Source organism: Syngnathus floridae, chromosome 9 (genome assembly GCF_059516105.1).
Source record: "Syngnathus floridae isolate MCC-2025c chromosome 9, RoL_Sflo_1.0, whole genome shotgun sequence".
Classification (NCBI taxonomy): domain Eukaryota; kingdom Metazoa; phylum Chordata; class Actinopteri; order Syngnathiformes; family Syngnathidae; genus Syngnathus; species Syngnathus floridae.
In genome coordinates this window covers 792,216-809,833 of record NC_142421.1, presented here as the reverse complement: position 1 = coordinate 809,833, position 17,618 = coordinate 792,216, and the positions used below count along the sequence as shown (strand labels likewise).

General features: G+C 45.3%; 2 protein-coding genes across 2 annotated transcripts; both read left to right on the top strand.

Annotated features, from left to right (window-relative positions):
* The first annotated feature begins 398 nt into the window (after positions 1 to 398).
* Positions 399 to 3,508, top strand: ccnj (cyclin J). Its single transcript, XM_088384831.1, has 6 exons — positions 399 to 983; positions 1,174 to 1,266; positions 1,542 to 1,752; positions 1,816 to 2,115; positions 2,296 to 2,455; positions 2,571 to 3,508. The coding sequence occupies exons 2-6, from the start codon at positions 1,198 to 1,200 to the stop codon at positions 2,860 to 2,862; spliced, it is 1,032 nt and encodes a 343-aa protein (XP_088240957.1). The 5' UTR covers positions 399 to 983; positions 1,174 to 1,197; the 3' UTR covers positions 2,863 to 3,508.
* A 723-nt stretch (positions 3,509 to 4,231) lies between these two features.
* Positions 4,232 to 16,837, top strand: btaf1 (B-TFIID TATA-box binding protein associated factor 1). Its single transcript, XM_088385296.1, has 39 exons — positions 4,232 to 4,487; positions 4,588 to 4,666; positions 5,437 to 5,560; positions 5,688 to 5,802; positions 6,185 to 6,325; positions 6,657 to 6,856; positions 7,134 to 7,267; positions 7,417 to 7,546; positions 7,636 to 7,704; positions 7,825 to 7,914; positions 7,988 to 8,083; positions 8,164 to 8,340; positions 8,427 to 8,567; positions 8,663 to 8,787; positions 8,975 to 9,095; positions 9,336 to 9,440; positions 9,550 to 9,699; positions 9,853 to 9,995; positions 10,090 to 10,264; positions 10,350 to 10,553; positions 11,110 to 11,530; positions 11,630 to 11,814; positions 11,901 to 12,054; positions 12,151 to 12,260; positions 12,422 to 12,623; positions 12,719 to 12,867; positions 12,977 to 13,129; positions 13,210 to 13,331; positions 13,397 to 13,564; positions 13,661 to 13,738; positions 13,818 to 13,947; positions 14,025 to 14,166; positions 14,238 to 14,368; positions 14,458 to 14,577; positions 14,770 to 14,922; positions 15,068 to 15,276; positions 15,352 to 15,511; positions 15,630 to 15,800; positions 16,015 to 16,837. Exons 2-39 carry the CDS (start codon positions 4,653 to 4,655, stop codon positions 16,162 to 16,164), a joined length of 5,562 nt encoding a protein of 1,853 aa, XP_088241422.1. The 5' UTR covers positions 4,232 to 4,487; positions 4,588 to 4,652; the 3' UTR covers positions 16,165 to 16,837.
* The last annotated feature ends 781 nt before the right edge of the window (positions 16,838 to 17,618 follow it).

The window sequence follows — 17,618 nt, the reverse complement described above, 5'->3', positions numbered from 1 at the left end:
GACTTTGGCTTGAGAGTAAGAATATTCTGCAGCGCAGACCTCCACTATGGAGAAACACCTTTTTCCTGTAGGTGGCAGTAACGCACTGTTTTCACAAATTATAAGTACAGTATGACTGTAAAAACGTCTTTCGTCTTCTTAATTTTTGATAACTTTTCATCAAATATCTTTTTTAAATGTCAAAGAACATTTTTATTTCATTCAAAATACATGTGCAGCACCTTTAGCGTCATGTTGCCGGTTCAAATCCAGGCTCCAGCCTTGATGTGTGGTGTTTGCATGTTCTTCCAGTGGTTATCTGACTTTGATTTTGATTTGATTTGATTTGATTTGATTTGATTTGATTTGATTTGATTTGATTTGATTTTGTGGACTTCAGCTTGCAGTGGCATTGCTTGATGTGAAGGGCTGTCAATTTGATACACACTTGTGCAATAACTAATTTGCACAAATGATTGACTTTTAATTATTTGATTTGAATAATTATATGCATCTAAGTGGTGGCATGGTGGACAACAGAATGCTATCCATTTGTTAAATATGTCTATTTACATTTAATTGGCTGAGTCCTGTTGCTGTTCCCCATTGTGCTGCTTTCATGGCCAATTAGAAATGCGTAAAATGAGACAGTGACCGCTGACTAGAAAATCAACTGCAGCGATCAAAACCCTCATGTTTGAATGTTGTAAACATTATTGTAAACATTCTATAGTCTAACGTGAATTCTCATCAACTGTATACAAATATAGTCCCTACTTGGGACCTTCATTGTGGCCTATTTCATTTTGTAACTGAAGGGGACTCACCTAGATTATGTAACTTCCGTTGACCCTGAAGGCCACAGCCGTGTTTGCTGGGTTTGTGTCAAGGGATGAAGCTTCACTGACTGATTGCTTGCGCGGTGCAAAAGCATGTTCTACGAGTATACACTGGAATTTATTTCAAGCAAACGGGCCGCTATATTCCATTGATGTGCTCTCTGGGTGAGTATTCGCTTTTCCAAACTTTCTTTATGCAATGCTTTTAAACAAATTAACGAACTAGATAGAACGCTATGCAACCGGTGCAACAAAATCAGCCGTTTCTACAAAACACGGCGGATGTATTTGAACTTTCTGGACAGACTAATTGACGCCCGCTAGAATGTAATTGACACTATGTTTGTTTTGTCAGTTGTTTCCAAAGCCCCTGTGTTAAATGGAGCTAGAGGACCAGTGGTGGCAAGGACAACTGGCTAAAGATATTCACCAGGCGCTGCGAAACAATGTGAGTTTCCAGGCTGGGATTTGGCGTGGCGGGCTGCTCAGTCATGAGCAGAATTGCCAGCCAAATGGACTCTTCATTCAGTGAAGAAACGTGTGATCAAACTGTGTTTATAATAGCTCCATCCATTTTTAAACCCCCCTTTGTGACTCACGCATGTGACTCTGAATTTTCATCAGCTTGTGGTTTGTGCATTCACAAGCTATGCTGAATCTGCATAGTATAGTGAAAGAATGAAGCTGCAGTAGCATTCTCAAAGGCAAAATGTCTTCATTCAGGAGCTCAACCTGCCCTCCTTTAAAGGCCAGTCCCCTCAGCTCAACTTGAGGCGATACTTTGCAGACCTCATAGCCATCATCAGCAACCACTTCCGGCTGTGTCCCGCAGCGAGACACCTTGCTGTCTACCTGCTGGACCTCTTCATGGACCGCTACGATGTCACCACCCAGCAGCTTCACATGGTCTCGCTCTCGTGTCTTCTTTTGGCAAGTAAGTGTGCAAAGGGTCTTTCACGTCTCACTGCGTCGTAATGCTCTGCTTTCCTTTCTGCAGGTAAATTTGAGGAAAGGGAGGACAAGGTTCCAAAATTGGAGACACTGAATAGTCTGGGGTGCATGCGCTCCATGAACGTAGTTATGACCAAGCAGGCTCTTCTCCACATGGAGCTGTTCCTGCTGGAATCCTTCCAGTGGAACCTGTACCTCCCCACAGCAGCTCATTTCATCGAATACTACCTTTCTATCGCAGTTCACGAGGGAGACCTACACGATGGCTTGCCTATGACCTGTTTAGAGAAAACCAAACTCTACATGGCCAAGTATGTCGATTACTTCCTGGAAGTCTCCCTGCAAGGTAATGGTACACATGTGAACTAAGAAGAACTTCTCAAAGTTTTTATTAAGAAGACACCTGGGAGCTGTTTTAAATTGGAGGAGGGGAGGTCATAACATCTCCAACTTGAACAACAATGACATGCCGCTTGTATGTGTCCATTTTGTTAAGTGTCTTTTCTATTGTTTGTTCTTTGCCCAGATCACGTGTTTTTATGTTTTGAACCCTCTCTGGTGGCCGCCGCATGCGTAGCTGCCTCACGCCTCGTCCTGCACGTATCCCCTACTTGGGCACCCCGATTGCAGCGACTCACAGGCTATACATTGGAGAACCTGGTCCCATGTACCGAGAAACTCCTCATGTGTGTATTTGAATGATCTGACAATGAATTCTAAAAATTCTCCTCGCGAAAAAGGACTCTTGTAAAGTTAGAAGAATTTTGTCAACAGATTTTTCACTGTCCTCTTTTTGTTTAGTGCACATGACAGTGACGTGAAAGAGGCCAACAAGCACAAGTACCAGCAGCCGGGCCAACAGCTACAGCAGCAAGTTCAGACGGTCTACCACAGTTCGAGCCAGGCAGCCACTGTGGCCCAGTACCTGCACCGGCCCGGCACGCAGTATCCCCAGCAAGTTGCACAGTCGGCTCTCGTCCCAAACCGCAGACCTAGCGCATATCTGGCCCACACCGCCACCCTGCAGGTCTCCAACGGCCCCGTCGCAGGGCAGTACTCAGGCCGTCACTGCCTCATTGGCTCCCAAGTCTAACCTTACTAAAAGGGCTTACTTACCAAGCCGGCAGTTGTGCTGCGTGCTATCACAGGTGATGATGGTCTTTTGGGATTTAGAGATTGAGAAGAAATTCAACGACTATTCAAAGTCCACGAAATGAGAAAGAATGCTTTTAAGTTGAGAGGACTTGATGAGATAGACGCAGCATGTTGGAGCACAAGGTTTGACCTATGTGCACTATGTATGCTCTGTAGTCATTTTCTGTGGAGAGCCAGTGTCAGGATTTTTGTTCAATTGAGTACCGCTAGTGACTTTGCACTGCTTATCCTCACTAGGGTTGTATTAGTATAATTTTGCATCAGGCCAAAATTCTATTTAATTAAAACAAAGTATCTTTGAAGTATTGATCAAAGTGCCTTATAGTGGTGCTGTTAATGACTCCTAAATTGAGGGAAGAACAGCACAGGGTTTGGGACTGTTTGTGGGCAATGAATATTTTGTGAGCGCAATTGTATTTTTTTTTTCTGTACCCGTATAGATTTTTTGTTTACGTATTTGTGAACTGTTGAAAGAATCAGTTCATATGCAGAGACAGTGTTGCTCTTCTGTAGACAGATTATTACAGTCAGTGATGTGCACTCATGCGCATTTTAAATAAAATACAAATCTCTGTTGAACTCAATTTGCTTTCTGAAACAGCATGTTTGTGTTCATTTGTTGTCATCCCAAAATGTTATTGACACTTGGCGGCATTTGCCTAAAACAGAATCTATATAGTGTTTTATTTCATTTAGAATATTTCAGGTTTCTTTCACAATTAGGAAATAGACCAAAATAAACCTCAGATAAGGATAAACAAATCAAATAAACATTTTATGCACACAAACAGGATATTTTTCAGCCCACAAGGGGCTTTCTTCTTCTTGTCGATAGGGAAAGTGTTCAGCACCATGGTCAGCTCTATCTATTGTCAAGCCCGCCCCCCCCCCCCCCCCCCACACACACACACACACGCACGCACAGACACGCTACCTTCCTATTTAATTGTACATATAACTTGTTAAACATAAAATCAAATATAGAGAACATGCGGTGACAGTACGACAATCGTGATTATGAAAAACGATAGCGTTGTAAAAGCAAAGCTTTGTCAAAATATGATTCATGTGTACGTTATTACGGGGTTTTGTGCAAACACACAAAGTGATGTATTGGCTACATGTCGTATTTTAAAAGATCGCCTATACCCACGCGAAATAAAATAATGCACGCAGCAAAGGTTAAAAAAAAACAGCGTCCGTTCGCGTTTTTTTTTCTTTATTCGTATTCCCTTTTAACGCGTACGTTCATTGGCTTGCCGTGATGTGTGTAGCCAATCAGCGATCGCCTTCCACAGAGGAAGGAATAAATGCAAGATGGCCCCTCATATAAAAACAGTCTACCGGGTCGCCTTGTCAGCGACACAAAATAACTCTTTATACTTAATTAGGTTGAAGTATTTATCTGCAAAGAGTTCTGAAGGGTAACGTAAGCCATGGATTCATATGTTTGTGGTACTTGGTAACATTTGGTGGCAGAAGATACCGGGGAGGCAAGAGAGACAACTTTGAAGCCATGAATTGAAAGTGAACTCGGCGTCTTGTTTCGACACACTTGGGGCGGTCAGTAGCACATCCGCAGACTGCCGGGCCTCGACTCGCTAACGCTAGCTGCTAACTAGCCTGCTGTCATTATTCGCCACACTTCGGAATCCATTTACAGTGATCGTGTCGAGTCTATAGTTTCGATTTGAATGTGGGACGGGAAGAGCGACAGGATTCCTGAACATGGCTGTAACAAGGTAAGATCCGCCTATGTTACGCTAATGCAGACTTTGTACGTGTCGGACTTGACTCAAACAATCGGCTAGCTAGCCTACTTAACAGTGTGACGTTCGATTCAGCAGAGAACGGCGTAGCGACAGCCCTTCTGTAAACAGTGTCATCGTGTTGGGCAAAACTTGAGTCGTCGTACACATTCGTGTTGACACCGGGTCCATCTTACACTTGATCTGCTGTTGTGCACCGACCGCTGCTTCATGCAGTGAAGTCAAGTTGCTGGATGCAGGATGGATAACGACAACGTGATGATGACATGATGTTTGGGTCCGCTGACTCCTCAACTCCAACACTCTCATAGTATGAGTGGAGGGTTAAAAGAGTAATTGTGATCAGCTTTCAAATATTCTTCGAATGATCTGATGACTGTGGCCTGGCTATGATCACGTAGGATGTTCCAAGTCCTCTTGGTGTGACCGTGGTAACGATCTGCTACTGTTCTACTGTTCGGGGGGCAAAAGCTATACACCTTTTAATCCACACCACTTTATTTATAGACTGCTTAGTTAAAGCACAGTTGCTCCCGCCCCCCATCGTTAGACATGAGTTTTGCTGTCCCAGACATTCCTTAGCAAAAATGCTATATGGACGTATTGATAAGAAATTCTTGAATTACTCCTACATCCCACAGCCTCACTGCCCAAGTTTCTGTAATTGCAGAGCTATTAATATTGCCTTGTGCCCATTGCTTGACATGTTGTTTGTGCTGACCTTATATGCATTTATTTCTTAGACTTGATCGTTTGTTCATCCTACTTGACACTGGAACAACTCCAGTAACTAGGAAAGCAGCAGCCCAGCAGCTAGGAGAAGTGGTTAAACTCCACCCGCATGAGCTTAATAACTTATTGGCTAAGGTATGTTTGTTTTAAATGGGTGTCATAACAAGGCTAACTTGGGCTTGTTTGTGTTTTCAGACGTCATTGTTTTGCTCATCGGACATTTGAATTGTCAATGCGATAAATTGATTCTGTCTATTCTAAGGTCTTGACCTATCTAAGGAGTCCCAACTGGGACACTCGTATAGCTGCAGGCCAAGCTGTGGAAGCTATTGTGAAAAATATTCCAGAATGGAACCCTGCCCCAAAGCCTAAAGAAGGTGATTGCCAAGGCTGGCCAGAAAACACTGCATGCTTCTTTGGTGTAATTACGGACAATCAAAATTTGGGATGTCGTCAGACCCAACCTGTTACATTAACTTCACCTTTTACCCACTGCTTTGTTTTGAAGAAGAAAAAGGTTGTTTTTTTTAATTCACTTTATGGTAACCATGATAATGTAGCAAGTCATTTGGTCAATACTGACTATAAGAAATAGTGAAGAGTGCTTACAAATTTGTGATTTTTTTCAAGAGGAATATCAAAGCTCTCAGAGTGGACTTTTGTCTTTCTATTTATGTAGTATGCATAGAGGAAAGAAGGCCAAATGTACTGTATTTTCTAACGTGTTGTCAATGTTACTGTCCGTTTCTTTTCTTCCAGAGTCATTATCGCCTGAGGCTGAGGATGCAGCCAGCGAGAGGCTGAGTTTCTACCATTTTGACATTTCCCGCCTACTCAAACATGGCGCATCTCTTCTGGGATCCGCTGGTGCAGAGTTTGAATTGCAAGATGACAAAATGTGTAAGTTAATGTAGCAAAGCTGGTGTTTTTTGTGTTTTTCAAAATTTCAACAAAATGATCCATATTCACACAGAGCTGCTAAAAAGCAGACTCCAACCAAACATTTACACAGAGCTGCTAAAAAGCCCCGGAAGCACATCCCATTTGCATTTGGAATCATGTGCACACAAACGACACCATTTCATGATAGAATGTGACTTGAATGTGGTGCGTAATCCGACTTGAAAAGATAATGTTCATTGTGTCTATTTAATAAGTTGTTTGTAGCAGCTGCAATAGTCATGTTACTACTTGGTTTGTTGAAGGGTTCCCAACTGTTGTATATTTTCAGGTGAGATGGACCCCAAGGAACGCCTGGCCTGCCAAAGAAAGCTTCTTCAGAAGAAGTTGGGACTTGACATAGGCGCCGCCATTGGCATGGACACCGAGGAGCTGTTTAATGACGAAGACCTGGACTACACTTGTCCGTCGAGCGTCTCGAGGCCTCAAGGAAGCAAGATTACAGCAGGGTCCAGCTCCCGTAATCACGTCGTAGGTCTTCCTTTCAGCATCATAACTTTTCTTGATCCAAACTGAGCACGTGTAAGCCTCTGCTACCAAGTATTTTGCATTAGCTCTTCTCGTCTGACATATTTGCTTGGTGGACGAGAAGTGGGGCACATTATGCAAAAACGTTGCTTTGTAAGATATCAGACTTTTCATTTAAGAGCGCAGCTACGGTGAATTGTTGGTGCATTCTTTGTTTTGGTGTTCTTTCAAACTGTACGTCTTGTCTGATGAAATGAAATAACCAATCTCATGGTTTCAGCCTATTCAAGCTGCCGAATTGATAGACTCGGAATTTCGGCCAGGCATGAGCAATCGCCAGAAGAATAAGGCAAAGAGGCTGGCAAAGCTAGTTGCAAAACAAAAATCCAGAGACTTGGATCCAAATGAAAAAAGGTGAGGAGAAAAAGCATATTGGGAAACTGCACAGTGCATTGTTTTGCATTTCACATGCTAGGAAATTTGGTTGCACTGGTTGATCAGCCGGCCCACATTTAAGGGGACATAGTTTCAATAACATGAGGATTTTTTTTTCTTTCTTTCAGTAATGACAGTTTTGAAGGGGAGCCTGAAGAGAAACGAAGGAAAACCACCAGCATAGTTATTGACCCGCCAGCAACAGAACATAAAGTTCTAATGAACAAAGTTCAGGATTCCTCCAGTCTTTCAGACGAGGTAATGAAACGGGGCATTTATTGAGACGTGTATCAATACCTAGTGAAAATTGTGTGACGCGTGCACTCGTGCCTCTTCTTGATTTTTAGCCACAAGAATGGCCATTGGAAAGCTTCAGTGAAGAACTCTGCAACGACCTCTTTAATCCTTCCTGGGAGGTAAAAAAGTGATTTCAAACCTTACAGAGAAGTCAACTGAGAAAAATGGTTTTAGCACGATATCTTCTACGCATTCTGATGAATAAAGCAGCAAAAGCCACTCGTACATGTCATTTACAGATCCGTCACGGTGCAGGCACTGGTCTTCGAGAAATCCTCAAGTCCCACGGCGCAGGAGGTGGCAAACTTGCGGGAAGCACTGCAGAGCAGGTGTTTGATCGATCATTATTCTTGCCAGTTGATCACGGGATTTGAGCACTGACTCTTATGTTGGTTGTTACAGATGTCGCGGCAGCACGAGGAGTGGATACAAGACCTCGTCATCCGTTTGCTGTGCGTCTTTGCTCTGGACCGTTTTGGAGATTTTGTATCGGATGAGGTGGGTGTTCACGGCGCTCTCTGCTTGACTTCAATTCTTTGCTTAAGCACCGGTGTTGTTCCACGTTAATCTCTTATCAGGTTGTGGCTCCTGTCCGAGAGACGTGTGCTCAGACGCTTGGTGTGGCACTGCGCCACATGAGTGAGACTGGGGTGTCCATGACAGTTGACGTGCTGCTGAAGCTGCTTAAAGAAGACCAGTGGGAGGTCCGTCACGGAGGCCTGCTCGGAATCAAATATGCACTTGCCGTCCGACAGGTACGCCTGTGAAGTGACACGATCGCCACATCAATACTTTGGAGCGTCACTAACCATCCGTCGTTTGTGTTCTTCTCGCATCTTAGGACCTGATCTCTGTTTTACTCCCACGGCTGCTCCCTGCCATCACTGAGGGCCTTCAGGACCTGGATGATGATGTCAGGGCTGTGGCTGCTGCGGCACTCATTCCTGTGGTGGAAGGCTTGGTACAGTTACTGCCCAATAAGGTTAGTTTCAAGCGACCTGTCGCACATGACAGCGTTTAACGAAACATTCAACATCCAGGTTTAATGTTCGTAACGGACGTTCCGGTGCGCCGCAGGTACCGTTCATCATAAACACATTGTGGGATGCTCTTTTGGATCTGGACGACCTCACCGCTTCCACCAACAGCATCATGACATTGTTATCGTCTTTGCTCACCTACCCGCAGGTTCGACAGTGCAGGTTGGTCCGATTGAGGTTCTCAGAGTAAAAGTTGAACGGTAACAATTGGCGCTCATCACCCAGACCTTGGTCTTTCCATCTCGATGACATAACGCCTTCTCTTCCAGAACTGTTAGACAATGAGTTTAGTTCTTTCTCTGGATGGAGATGTCGGAATTGCGTTAATCAACTTTCTTGGTCTCTGCAGTATGCAGCAGTCCTTAACGGTGCTGGTCCCCCGGGTTTGGCCCTTCTTGAGGCACACTATCTCATCTGTTCGACGGGCAGCGCTAGAAACGCTTTACACGCTCCTGTCTAAATCTGACCAGGTAATGTGTTAATATACTGATAAATCCATATTTGAAATATGAAGTGTTCTTTTTTTTGGAATTGATGGCTAACGTTCAGTATGGATGCTTGCATAATCGACACTCGGGTCTAAATCTGACCAGGTCATGTCTTCCTATAAAAATATGGAGTGTTCTTTTTTTGAAATAATTGCTAACATTTACTATGTATGCTTGCTAATATGACGGACGCATAGCTGATGATGTGCTTTTCTCCATCAGAAATGTGCATTGTGGATCAACCCCATCCTACAAGATATGCTCCGTCACATGTTCCAGTCTTGTATACTTGAAAGCAATGAGGAAATTCTAGAACTTATCCAAAAGGTACGATGAAGCCAAGAGAAATGAATGGGGATTCTTCACTATTTCCTCTGTTTTTAGATCTTGTCCATAGTTACTAGGCTTCGATTAAGCTGCGTCCATTTGCATCCAGGTGTGGACGGAGCTACTCTCTCAGGCCCCGCAACAGTTTGTGGTAGCAGCCAGCTGTCCATGGATGGGCGCCTGGCTCTGTCTCATGATGCAGGCCTCGCACATTCCCATCGACCTCAACATGTTGCTTGAAGTCAAGGCTCGCGCCAAGGTTGTTCTGTCTATTCGAATCACTTGAAAGAAATACTTTGAAATGTGCCACTCCAAAAAGATGCGGTATTAATGAAATATGAAAATGCTTCACTTTATTGACCTGATCAGATTCTTGGACAAAGCCTTGAGTGCATTTGTGTCAATGTAACAGGATAAAGGTGGTTCAAAGGCACGCCAAGGCACCATCCAGATCAAGGAAACAGTCCAGGAGTACATAGCAGGGGCAGAGACGGTGACCGATGACCCAGTATCGAGGGACTATGTGGTGATCCGTGCTCGCCTTATGGCTGCCAAGTGAGTCGGCATGCTTTCACTGCATAAACAGTGACGTGGCTCCTTTTTCAAGAGTATTTTTATTTTTAGACATTCTCTCATCTCTTTGTTCCAGATTGCTTGGGGCTCTATGTAAGTGTATATGCGAGCCTCATCTCAATGCTGCGTCTCAGGAGATCCGTCCAGCTGAGTCTCTAGGCCAGTTATTGCTCTTTCACCTCAATTCAAAGTCTGCACTTCAGCGAATAGCTGTAGCTCTTGTACTCTGTGAGTGGGCTTCTCTGCAAAAGGTGAAACACTTTTCTTTGTGTGTGCACGACGAGGCCACTAGTTTCAAAGCGAATATTGATTTCTGTTTCAAATGTTCCCCATTAGGATTGCCAGATAGTGTCAAGTGCGGTGCAGCCTCGTCTCCTCGCCATTCTGTCCGAGCAGTTGTATTACGACGAGATTGCCATCCCTTTCACGCGCATGCAGAACGAGTGCAAGCAGCTCATCGCCTTGCTTTCCGAGGCTCACGTGGACGTTCAAGACCGCCTCAATTGTAGCGTGTTCACTATTGATCAAGCCAACGAGCTGGTATGACCACTAAGGCGTATCGGAATAGATGCTCGTGCACGCGTTATGAGACAGCAAATGTATTTTCATTGGATGCCTTGTCAACGGGTGTACTGCAGGCGTCGGTCGGAAGAGGCATTTGTACTTTGAATACGATCTGTGCGTTCCAAATCAATCTGGGGAAATGCTGTGAGAGCCTCGCTCCCAATATATACACTCTTATGCAATTAGAGTATTTTTAAAAGCGTTCCGCAGCCTGATGCAGCCGAGACTTGAGTTTGTTTTCCTACCGTGCAAATCTGAATACGCTCAGTCTCGAGAAGTCATCTATGCTCCTGTATATTAAGTCGCTAGCAGTTAAGTCAACGAGCCAAAAAGTATCAAATGAAAACCAACGCCGTTCGTAAGGTTATTGGCTTGCGCACAGAAATGTACTCCAACTCGTCCTTTGCGTGCCATTCGCCTCCACGCAATGTTGATAGAGACCTTTGTAAACCGACGTTTGGCAGACAACCACAAATACAAAACAGCTTTTCAGCCATTCATGGCAACTTTCATTCTCCTGCTTATTCCCTAGTTAACCACCATCTTCACCGAATCAACAGCTGCTTTGAATATGACGACCAAACCGTGGCAGGTATTGGACAACAAGCGGCAGCAGGCCCAAGCCACAGTCATGGAAACCAGCCACGAATGGCAGCAGTTGCATCTGCGGGTCCACATGATCACCGCTTGTGCGGTGATCAACCTGCAAGTGCTTCCCGACAAACTCAACCCGCTGGTCCGACCTCTGATGGAGAGCATTAAGCGGGAGGAGAACACGCTTATTCAGGGCTACGCCGCTTCTTTCATTGCCAAGCTGCTGCAGCAGTGTGCTGGACGCTCACCGTGTCCCAACCCCAAAATTATCAAAAACCTCTGCGCCTCACTTTGCGCAGACTCTTCAGTCACCCCTTCGTCCGCCTGCCCCGTACCACCCGCACAGGAAAACTCCAAAGGTAACTAAATCTAATCACCATCCAAAGCGCTCGTGTTTGACGTAAAACTAGTTTTGGCTCTCACCTAATTAGCATTGTATTTTCCATTGTTGACATTAGGCGGCGGATTGGACAAAGACTGCCTGCATCACATGGTTAACAAAACTCAAGGCATCATGACTCTGTACCGTCATCAGAGGGCAGCGTTTGCAATCACCAGTAAAAGGGGCCCTGTTCCCAAATCATCCAAGACTCCCACTTCAGACCTTCCTCCAGGCAGCGCCATCGGCATAGACAATGACGAGGTATGACGGAATGAGCAGATGAACTCAGAGCTGACATCATAAGATACAAATCCGCTTTTGCCTGCGTTGCATTTTTCTCCTTCTAGAGGAAGCCGTGTCTTATTCAAAGGAGAGGGGCAGAGTTCTCACTCACGACCATTGCGAGGCATTTTGGTAGCGACCTCACCAAGTCACTACCGTACCTTTGGGAGAACACCGTGGGGCCTTTGAAGAGCGTAGTCAATGAAAAGCATTTGATCGGTATGTCGAGTTCAAAAATGCTCATTCTTGGTGCAGTTCTCAAACGGTCACGTATGACGGACACATCATGTTGTAAGGGACTTTCCTGTCTTCCAGATAGGCAGATTCAACTGGAAAGAGGTGACGTTGCAGCTCAGGAACTGGTCAACTCGCTCCAAGTGCTTGAAGTCATGAGTGGAGCCATGTCCCATGAGCTCAAACCTCTGGTACGGCTCTTCTATTGTCTTTGCAATGACCTCATTGCAGTAAATGCGCTGACTAGACTTTATTGATGTGGACCTGGGCCACCCAGTCTATTGAGTTGCATATGCATCAGTCCCAATGACTGCATTGAATGGTCCTGTTTGTTTTTCCTGTTCAATTTCAGCTGCTGGAACACCTTCCTCATCTGTTTACCTGCCTCCAGCACCCTTACACGGCAGTGCGTCACATGGCAGCTCGGTGTGTGGGCGTGCTTAGCAAGATATCCATGCTGGACACCATGGATGCCTTTCTGGAGTGCGTCCTGCCCTGGTTAGCCGCTATTCACGACAGCACCAAACAGGAGGGGGCCATCGAGGCTCTGGCTTGTATCCTTGGCACGCTGTCTGTCACGTGAGCGGTTGAAGAAACGGTGTTGTGTTTCAATTTCGGCTGAGATTGTCCTTCACGAAGTGACTTTTAGGTGTCATGGAACAGTTGGATGTGGATATCGTGCCCTACATCGTATTGCTGGTAGTACCGGTGTTAGGACGTATGAGTGATCCTAGCGACAGCATTCGTTTCATGGCCACGCAATGCTTTGCTACGCTCATCCGTCTCTTGCCGCTGGAGGTAAGACCACGCAAATAAGAACCCAACCTGCACTCTCTCTGACTGACACATTTGTTGATGGCATTTTATCTTTCACCGTCAATCTGAGACGTCCTACTTGTTTCCCTAGGCAGGTATACCAGACCCTCCTGCCATGTCTGCTGACCTGATCCGACAGAAGGCCAGAGAGCGACACTTCTTGGAACAACTGCTTGATGGCAGAAAACTGGAGAATTACACCATCCCTGTGCCCATTAAGGCAGAGCTCAGGAAGTACCAGCAGGTATGCAGATTGTTCAAGACTCTCAAAAGTAGGAAGTCCTTCTAGTGACAATAGTCTTCATTCATCCATCCATCTCTTAGGATGGTGTGAACTGGCTGTCCTTCCTAAACAAGTACAAGCTCCACGGGATCCTGTGTGATGACATGGGCCTCGGCAAGACTCTGCAGTCCATCTGCATTCTAGCAGGGGATCACTACCTCAGGTACTGGACAAATGTGAAATGAATCGTCGATGGTTTCATAAAGCACTTTGTTGATTGCTATTCAGGTCTCAGGAATATGCCAAGACAAAAGCGGCAGACTGCATCCCGCTGCCCTCTCTGGTGGTGTGCCCACCCACACTGACCGGTCACTGGGTGGACGAGGTCGGCAAGTTCTGCGCCAAAGAGTACCTCAATCCGCTGCACTATACTGGCCCACCTACGGAGAGAATGCGGTAAGTTGGACTGGTGTGGTGTGGTGTGGTGTGGGATGCACCTTTCCTAGATATGCAAAGCGCGAAATGAGAATGACCGTTTTGATTTGCTTTCAGGTTACAACACCAAGTGAAGAAACACAATCTTGTAGTTGCTTCTTACGATGTCGTACGAAACGACATTGACTTTTTTAAGTGAGTGCCCTGTCTGCTTTTATTTCAAAGCGCATCTTTCTTTTGTATGTATCATGCCTTTTGATTTCCACCTTTGCAGAAATATGAAATTCAATTACTGTATTCTTGATGAAGGCCATATCATCAAAAATGGCAAAACCAAACTTTCCAAAGCTATTAAACAATTGGCTGCCAACTTCCGTGTCATCTTGTCAGGAACGCCCATTCAGGTGAGTTCCTTTCTGCGATGTTTGTTCAAACGGACCAAGTTCTTCATGACTCATCCTTCTCCTCAACTCATCCGTAGAATAACGTTCTGGAGCTCTGGTCCCTTTTTGACTTCCTGATGCCGGGCTTCCTGGGGACCGAGCGCCAGTTTGCTGCACGTTACGGCAAACCCATCCTGGCCAGTCGTGACGCCAAAAGTTCCTCACGGGAACAGGAGGCCGGTACGGCAGCGCCCCCCCAAACCCCAAATGCCTGCTGTGAGGTCAATGTGACATGAGCTCTATCCGTGCAGGCGTCCTGGCCATGGAGGCGCTTCATCGGCAAGTGTTACCCTTCCTTTTGAGAAGGATGAAAGAGGATGTACTGCAGGACCTTCCTCCCAAAATAATTCAGGACTACTACTGTAACTTGAGTCCTCTTCAGGTTTGTCCCAGACCCTGCATGCACTTCATTAGATGTCACGTTTTCATGGCCCTCTTCAATTTTTTTTGACTTTTCATACAAACTCTCAGGTTCAGCTCTACGAAGACTTTGCCAAGTCCCGGGCCAAGGCGAGCATAGACGATAGCATCTCTGCCTCTCCAGAGCAAGAGGAAAAGCCCAAGCTGAAAGCCACAGGTCACGTCTTCCAGGTACGCCGCTGCCGCCACCGCCTCCTCATTATCCAAGGCACAGAATTTTAATTGATACAATTTTGGCCGTATGAATAGTGCACAATGAACAAATTTGCACTGTGGTGTTTTTGATAAAGGCATATGACAGTAAGACAATGTGTCACAAGGGTTGAGAACCACTTCAGGATCAATAGCTATATGATGTTTCAGGCCCTGCAGTACCTGCGGAAGCTGTGCAACCACCCGAGCTTGGTGTTGACCCCGCAGCATCCAGAGTACAAACGCGTCACCGAGCAGCTAGCGGGCCAAAGTTCCAACCTGCGGGACATTCAGCACGCTCCAAAACTCTCTGCACTAAAACAGGTCAGCAACTTCTTCTCGTGATACTTGGATGGCTCTTCTATCTCTAGGCAGGCATTGTTCATTCCTAAAAGCTCTCGTTTTCTTCAATGCGAGTGGGTGATTGCGGATCCGTGAAATCAATGTTTCAATTTCTGCCTTTGTTCAGTTGCTCCTCGACTGCGGACTTGGTGGCGGGGGTTCCGAAGAGAGCACCGAGGCGGTGGTGGCTCAGCATCGGGTGCTCATTTTCTGTCAGCTGAAGAGCATGCTGGATATTGTTGAGCATGACCTTCTGAAACCCAAAATGCCCACGGTCACATACTTGCGACTGGATGGGAGCGTGCAGGCCGGCCTGCGTCACGCCATCGTGTCCCGGTGGGTATTTGTCGACCAAGCTGTGACTCTTGCCAAAATCAATCTAAATCTGGTCTGCTGGCTTTTGGTCTCCAGGTTTAACAATGATCCATCCATTGATGTGCTGCTGCTGACCACTCACGTCGGTGGTCTTGGTCTGAACCTGACTGGCGCTGACACGGTGGTGTTTGTAGAACATGACTGGAACCCAATGAGGGACTTGCAGGCCATGGACCGTGCTCATAGGATAGGCCAGGTACTCACAAGCGCGCATGGCCCGCTCGTAGAGCTGTGTGCTAGAAGCACTGGTGACCGACCAGGACGGCAAACAAATTGGCTGCTCATTTAAAACTCGCGTGTTTTGTGTCGTGCAGAAACGGGTCGTGAACGTGTACAGGCTCATCACTCGAGGCACCCTGGAAGAGAAGATCATGGGCCTGCAGAAGTTCAAGATGAATATAGCCAACACCATCATCAGCCAGGAGAATGCCAGCCTGCAGAGCATGGGAACAGACCAACTGCTCAACCTCTTCACGCTTGACAATGTGAGAATACCAAAGGGACCTGATTTCAAAATTCTTTTTGTTTGGATTTTATTTTGCAATAGAAGACCATTTTTAAATGATATGTTACAGGGATCACAAGAAAAGCTTTACTAAAGTGGAAAACAGTGGGCTGAATAAACACAATTTTATTTTATTTATTGATACCCCGCCGGGCCGGGGTGATATTCAGTACGTATTCATGTGCGTGTTTCAGGACGACAGAGGCGAGAAGGGTGAGCAGTCCACGTCCAGCTCAGGAAAGGCCTCCATGAAGTCGGTGCTGGACGGCTTGGGAGAGCTCTGGGACCAGCAACAGTACGACAGCGAGTATAATCTGGACACTTTCATGCACTCCCTGCAGTAGCGCCACCTTGCTCCCGTACTCACGGCTCTGGAAATCATATTGGCTGGCCAAGCAGGATCTGGTCAGAATCTGACAAGCCCTGCAAGAACGTCTTCGATCCAAGTGTCCCTATGACGGCTCTAAGGTTTTTCACTGGTTTTCAGTGAATCATTGACAAAGTTGCAAAGGTAATCCGTTTGATCACGTAGTCCTGGCAGCGTAAAATGGGTTTCTTCAGTAGTAGCTGCGACTTGTTGTGGCAGCCTTCTTCCACAATACAGTACCTTCTTATCCCTTCTCTCCCACCTCTGTCATCAAGCTCAAAAGAATCCAGTTACCTTGCTCTCAAGTTAAACATTGCCAATCCAAACGTCAGTGACCAATTTGTCACACCACGTCCAACTTGTCTTCGACAACTGAGCACCTCTTCTTATCCACTAGATGGCGCCATTTTTTTAGTTATTCAAAAGTGATGCAGACAAGAGCCTGAACCTCCCATTGAGTATAAAATGAGCAGAGGAAAAGCGGCGCACTTGATGCAGCGTCACAGAGACTAAACCTTTTTCAGGGGCTAAGCTGAAAAGAGCTTCTGAAATGTATTTTAAAGAAATTCATATGTACATATTTCTGTAATAGCTGCTTTTTGTTTATGAAAGTGGAATTGAAATAAATTCTACCAACCCTTTGAGCTACATCAAGCAACATTGATTTGTACATCCGAAAGAAAAGTTCTGAAATAAACTTTGTAGTCATTCGAAAATGTAATCGTGGTTAGCTTGGATACAGAATTGAATGCCACAAGAGATGTTAGCATTTGCCCATTAGAAAACATGCAAAACAAACTAGTCATGTTAAGATACCTGTATATAGCTTTGTTTAAAAAAAAAAAAAGTTATTTCAGCTTTGTGGACACCCTAAACCTTCAAAGTAAGATGCAAATATTGAGCACTTTTTTAAGAACATAAAACTCACAAAGTCAAACCAGTTGAACATAATTCAGCTAAAATGGCGGTGAAAGAAATTCTGATTTGAACCATAGTAGGCCACTGTTGCAATCACCCCATTCTTCTGTTGAAATGAGGATGTAATACTCCCCATCTCTTTAGATATTACGAAATGAATCATAAAAATGATGTACTGTACTGCACTATATATTTATCATAACTACTTGAGAAGTACCTTTGCCTATTTGTGTCCGCTGCACCTTTTCATTATTTTCTTCCTTTCTCCCAACTTTGAGGCGCATCCTTGTGTGCATGTGTGCGTGTGTGTCTTCTTGCACAGGGGATTCTGATAAGAGATGTCAGTGTCAGCCCTGGGGGAAGACGCTTGCTAATAGAGTTTGCTCTGTGGAGGAGAATGCACTAAGAACGTTATGTTCAAATATTCAGTTGTGTGTGTGTGCATACACATGCTGTAGCACATGCAGACTTAGTGCATATTGCTTGATGAAGCTGGTCATTTTTGCTCTTTTT

Bases quoted from the DNA above. Each gene is read 5' to 3' on its own strand.
- ccnj (XM_088384831.1), top strand. From the start codon at position 1,198: ATGGAGCTAGAGGACCAGTGGTGGCAAGGACAACTGGCTAAAGATATT. The intron at 2,116-2,295 runs GTAATGGTACAC...TTCTTTGCCCAG, and splicing joins CCTGGAAGTCTCCCTGCAAG to ATCACGTGTTTTTATGTTTT. The intron at 2,456-2,570 runs GTGTGTATTTGA...CTTTTTGTTTAG, and splicing joins TGTACCGAGAAACTCCTCAT to TGCACATGACAGTGACGTGA.
- btaf1 (XM_088385296.1), top strand. The intron at 9,096-9,335 runs GTAATGTGTTAA...TTTCTCCATCAG, and splicing joins TCCTGTCTAAATCTGACCAG to AAATGTGCATTGTGGATCAA. The intron at 14,923-15,067 runs GTCAGCAACTTC...GCCTTTGTTCAG, and splicing joins AACTCTCTGCACTAAAACAG to TTGCTCCTCGACTGCGGACT.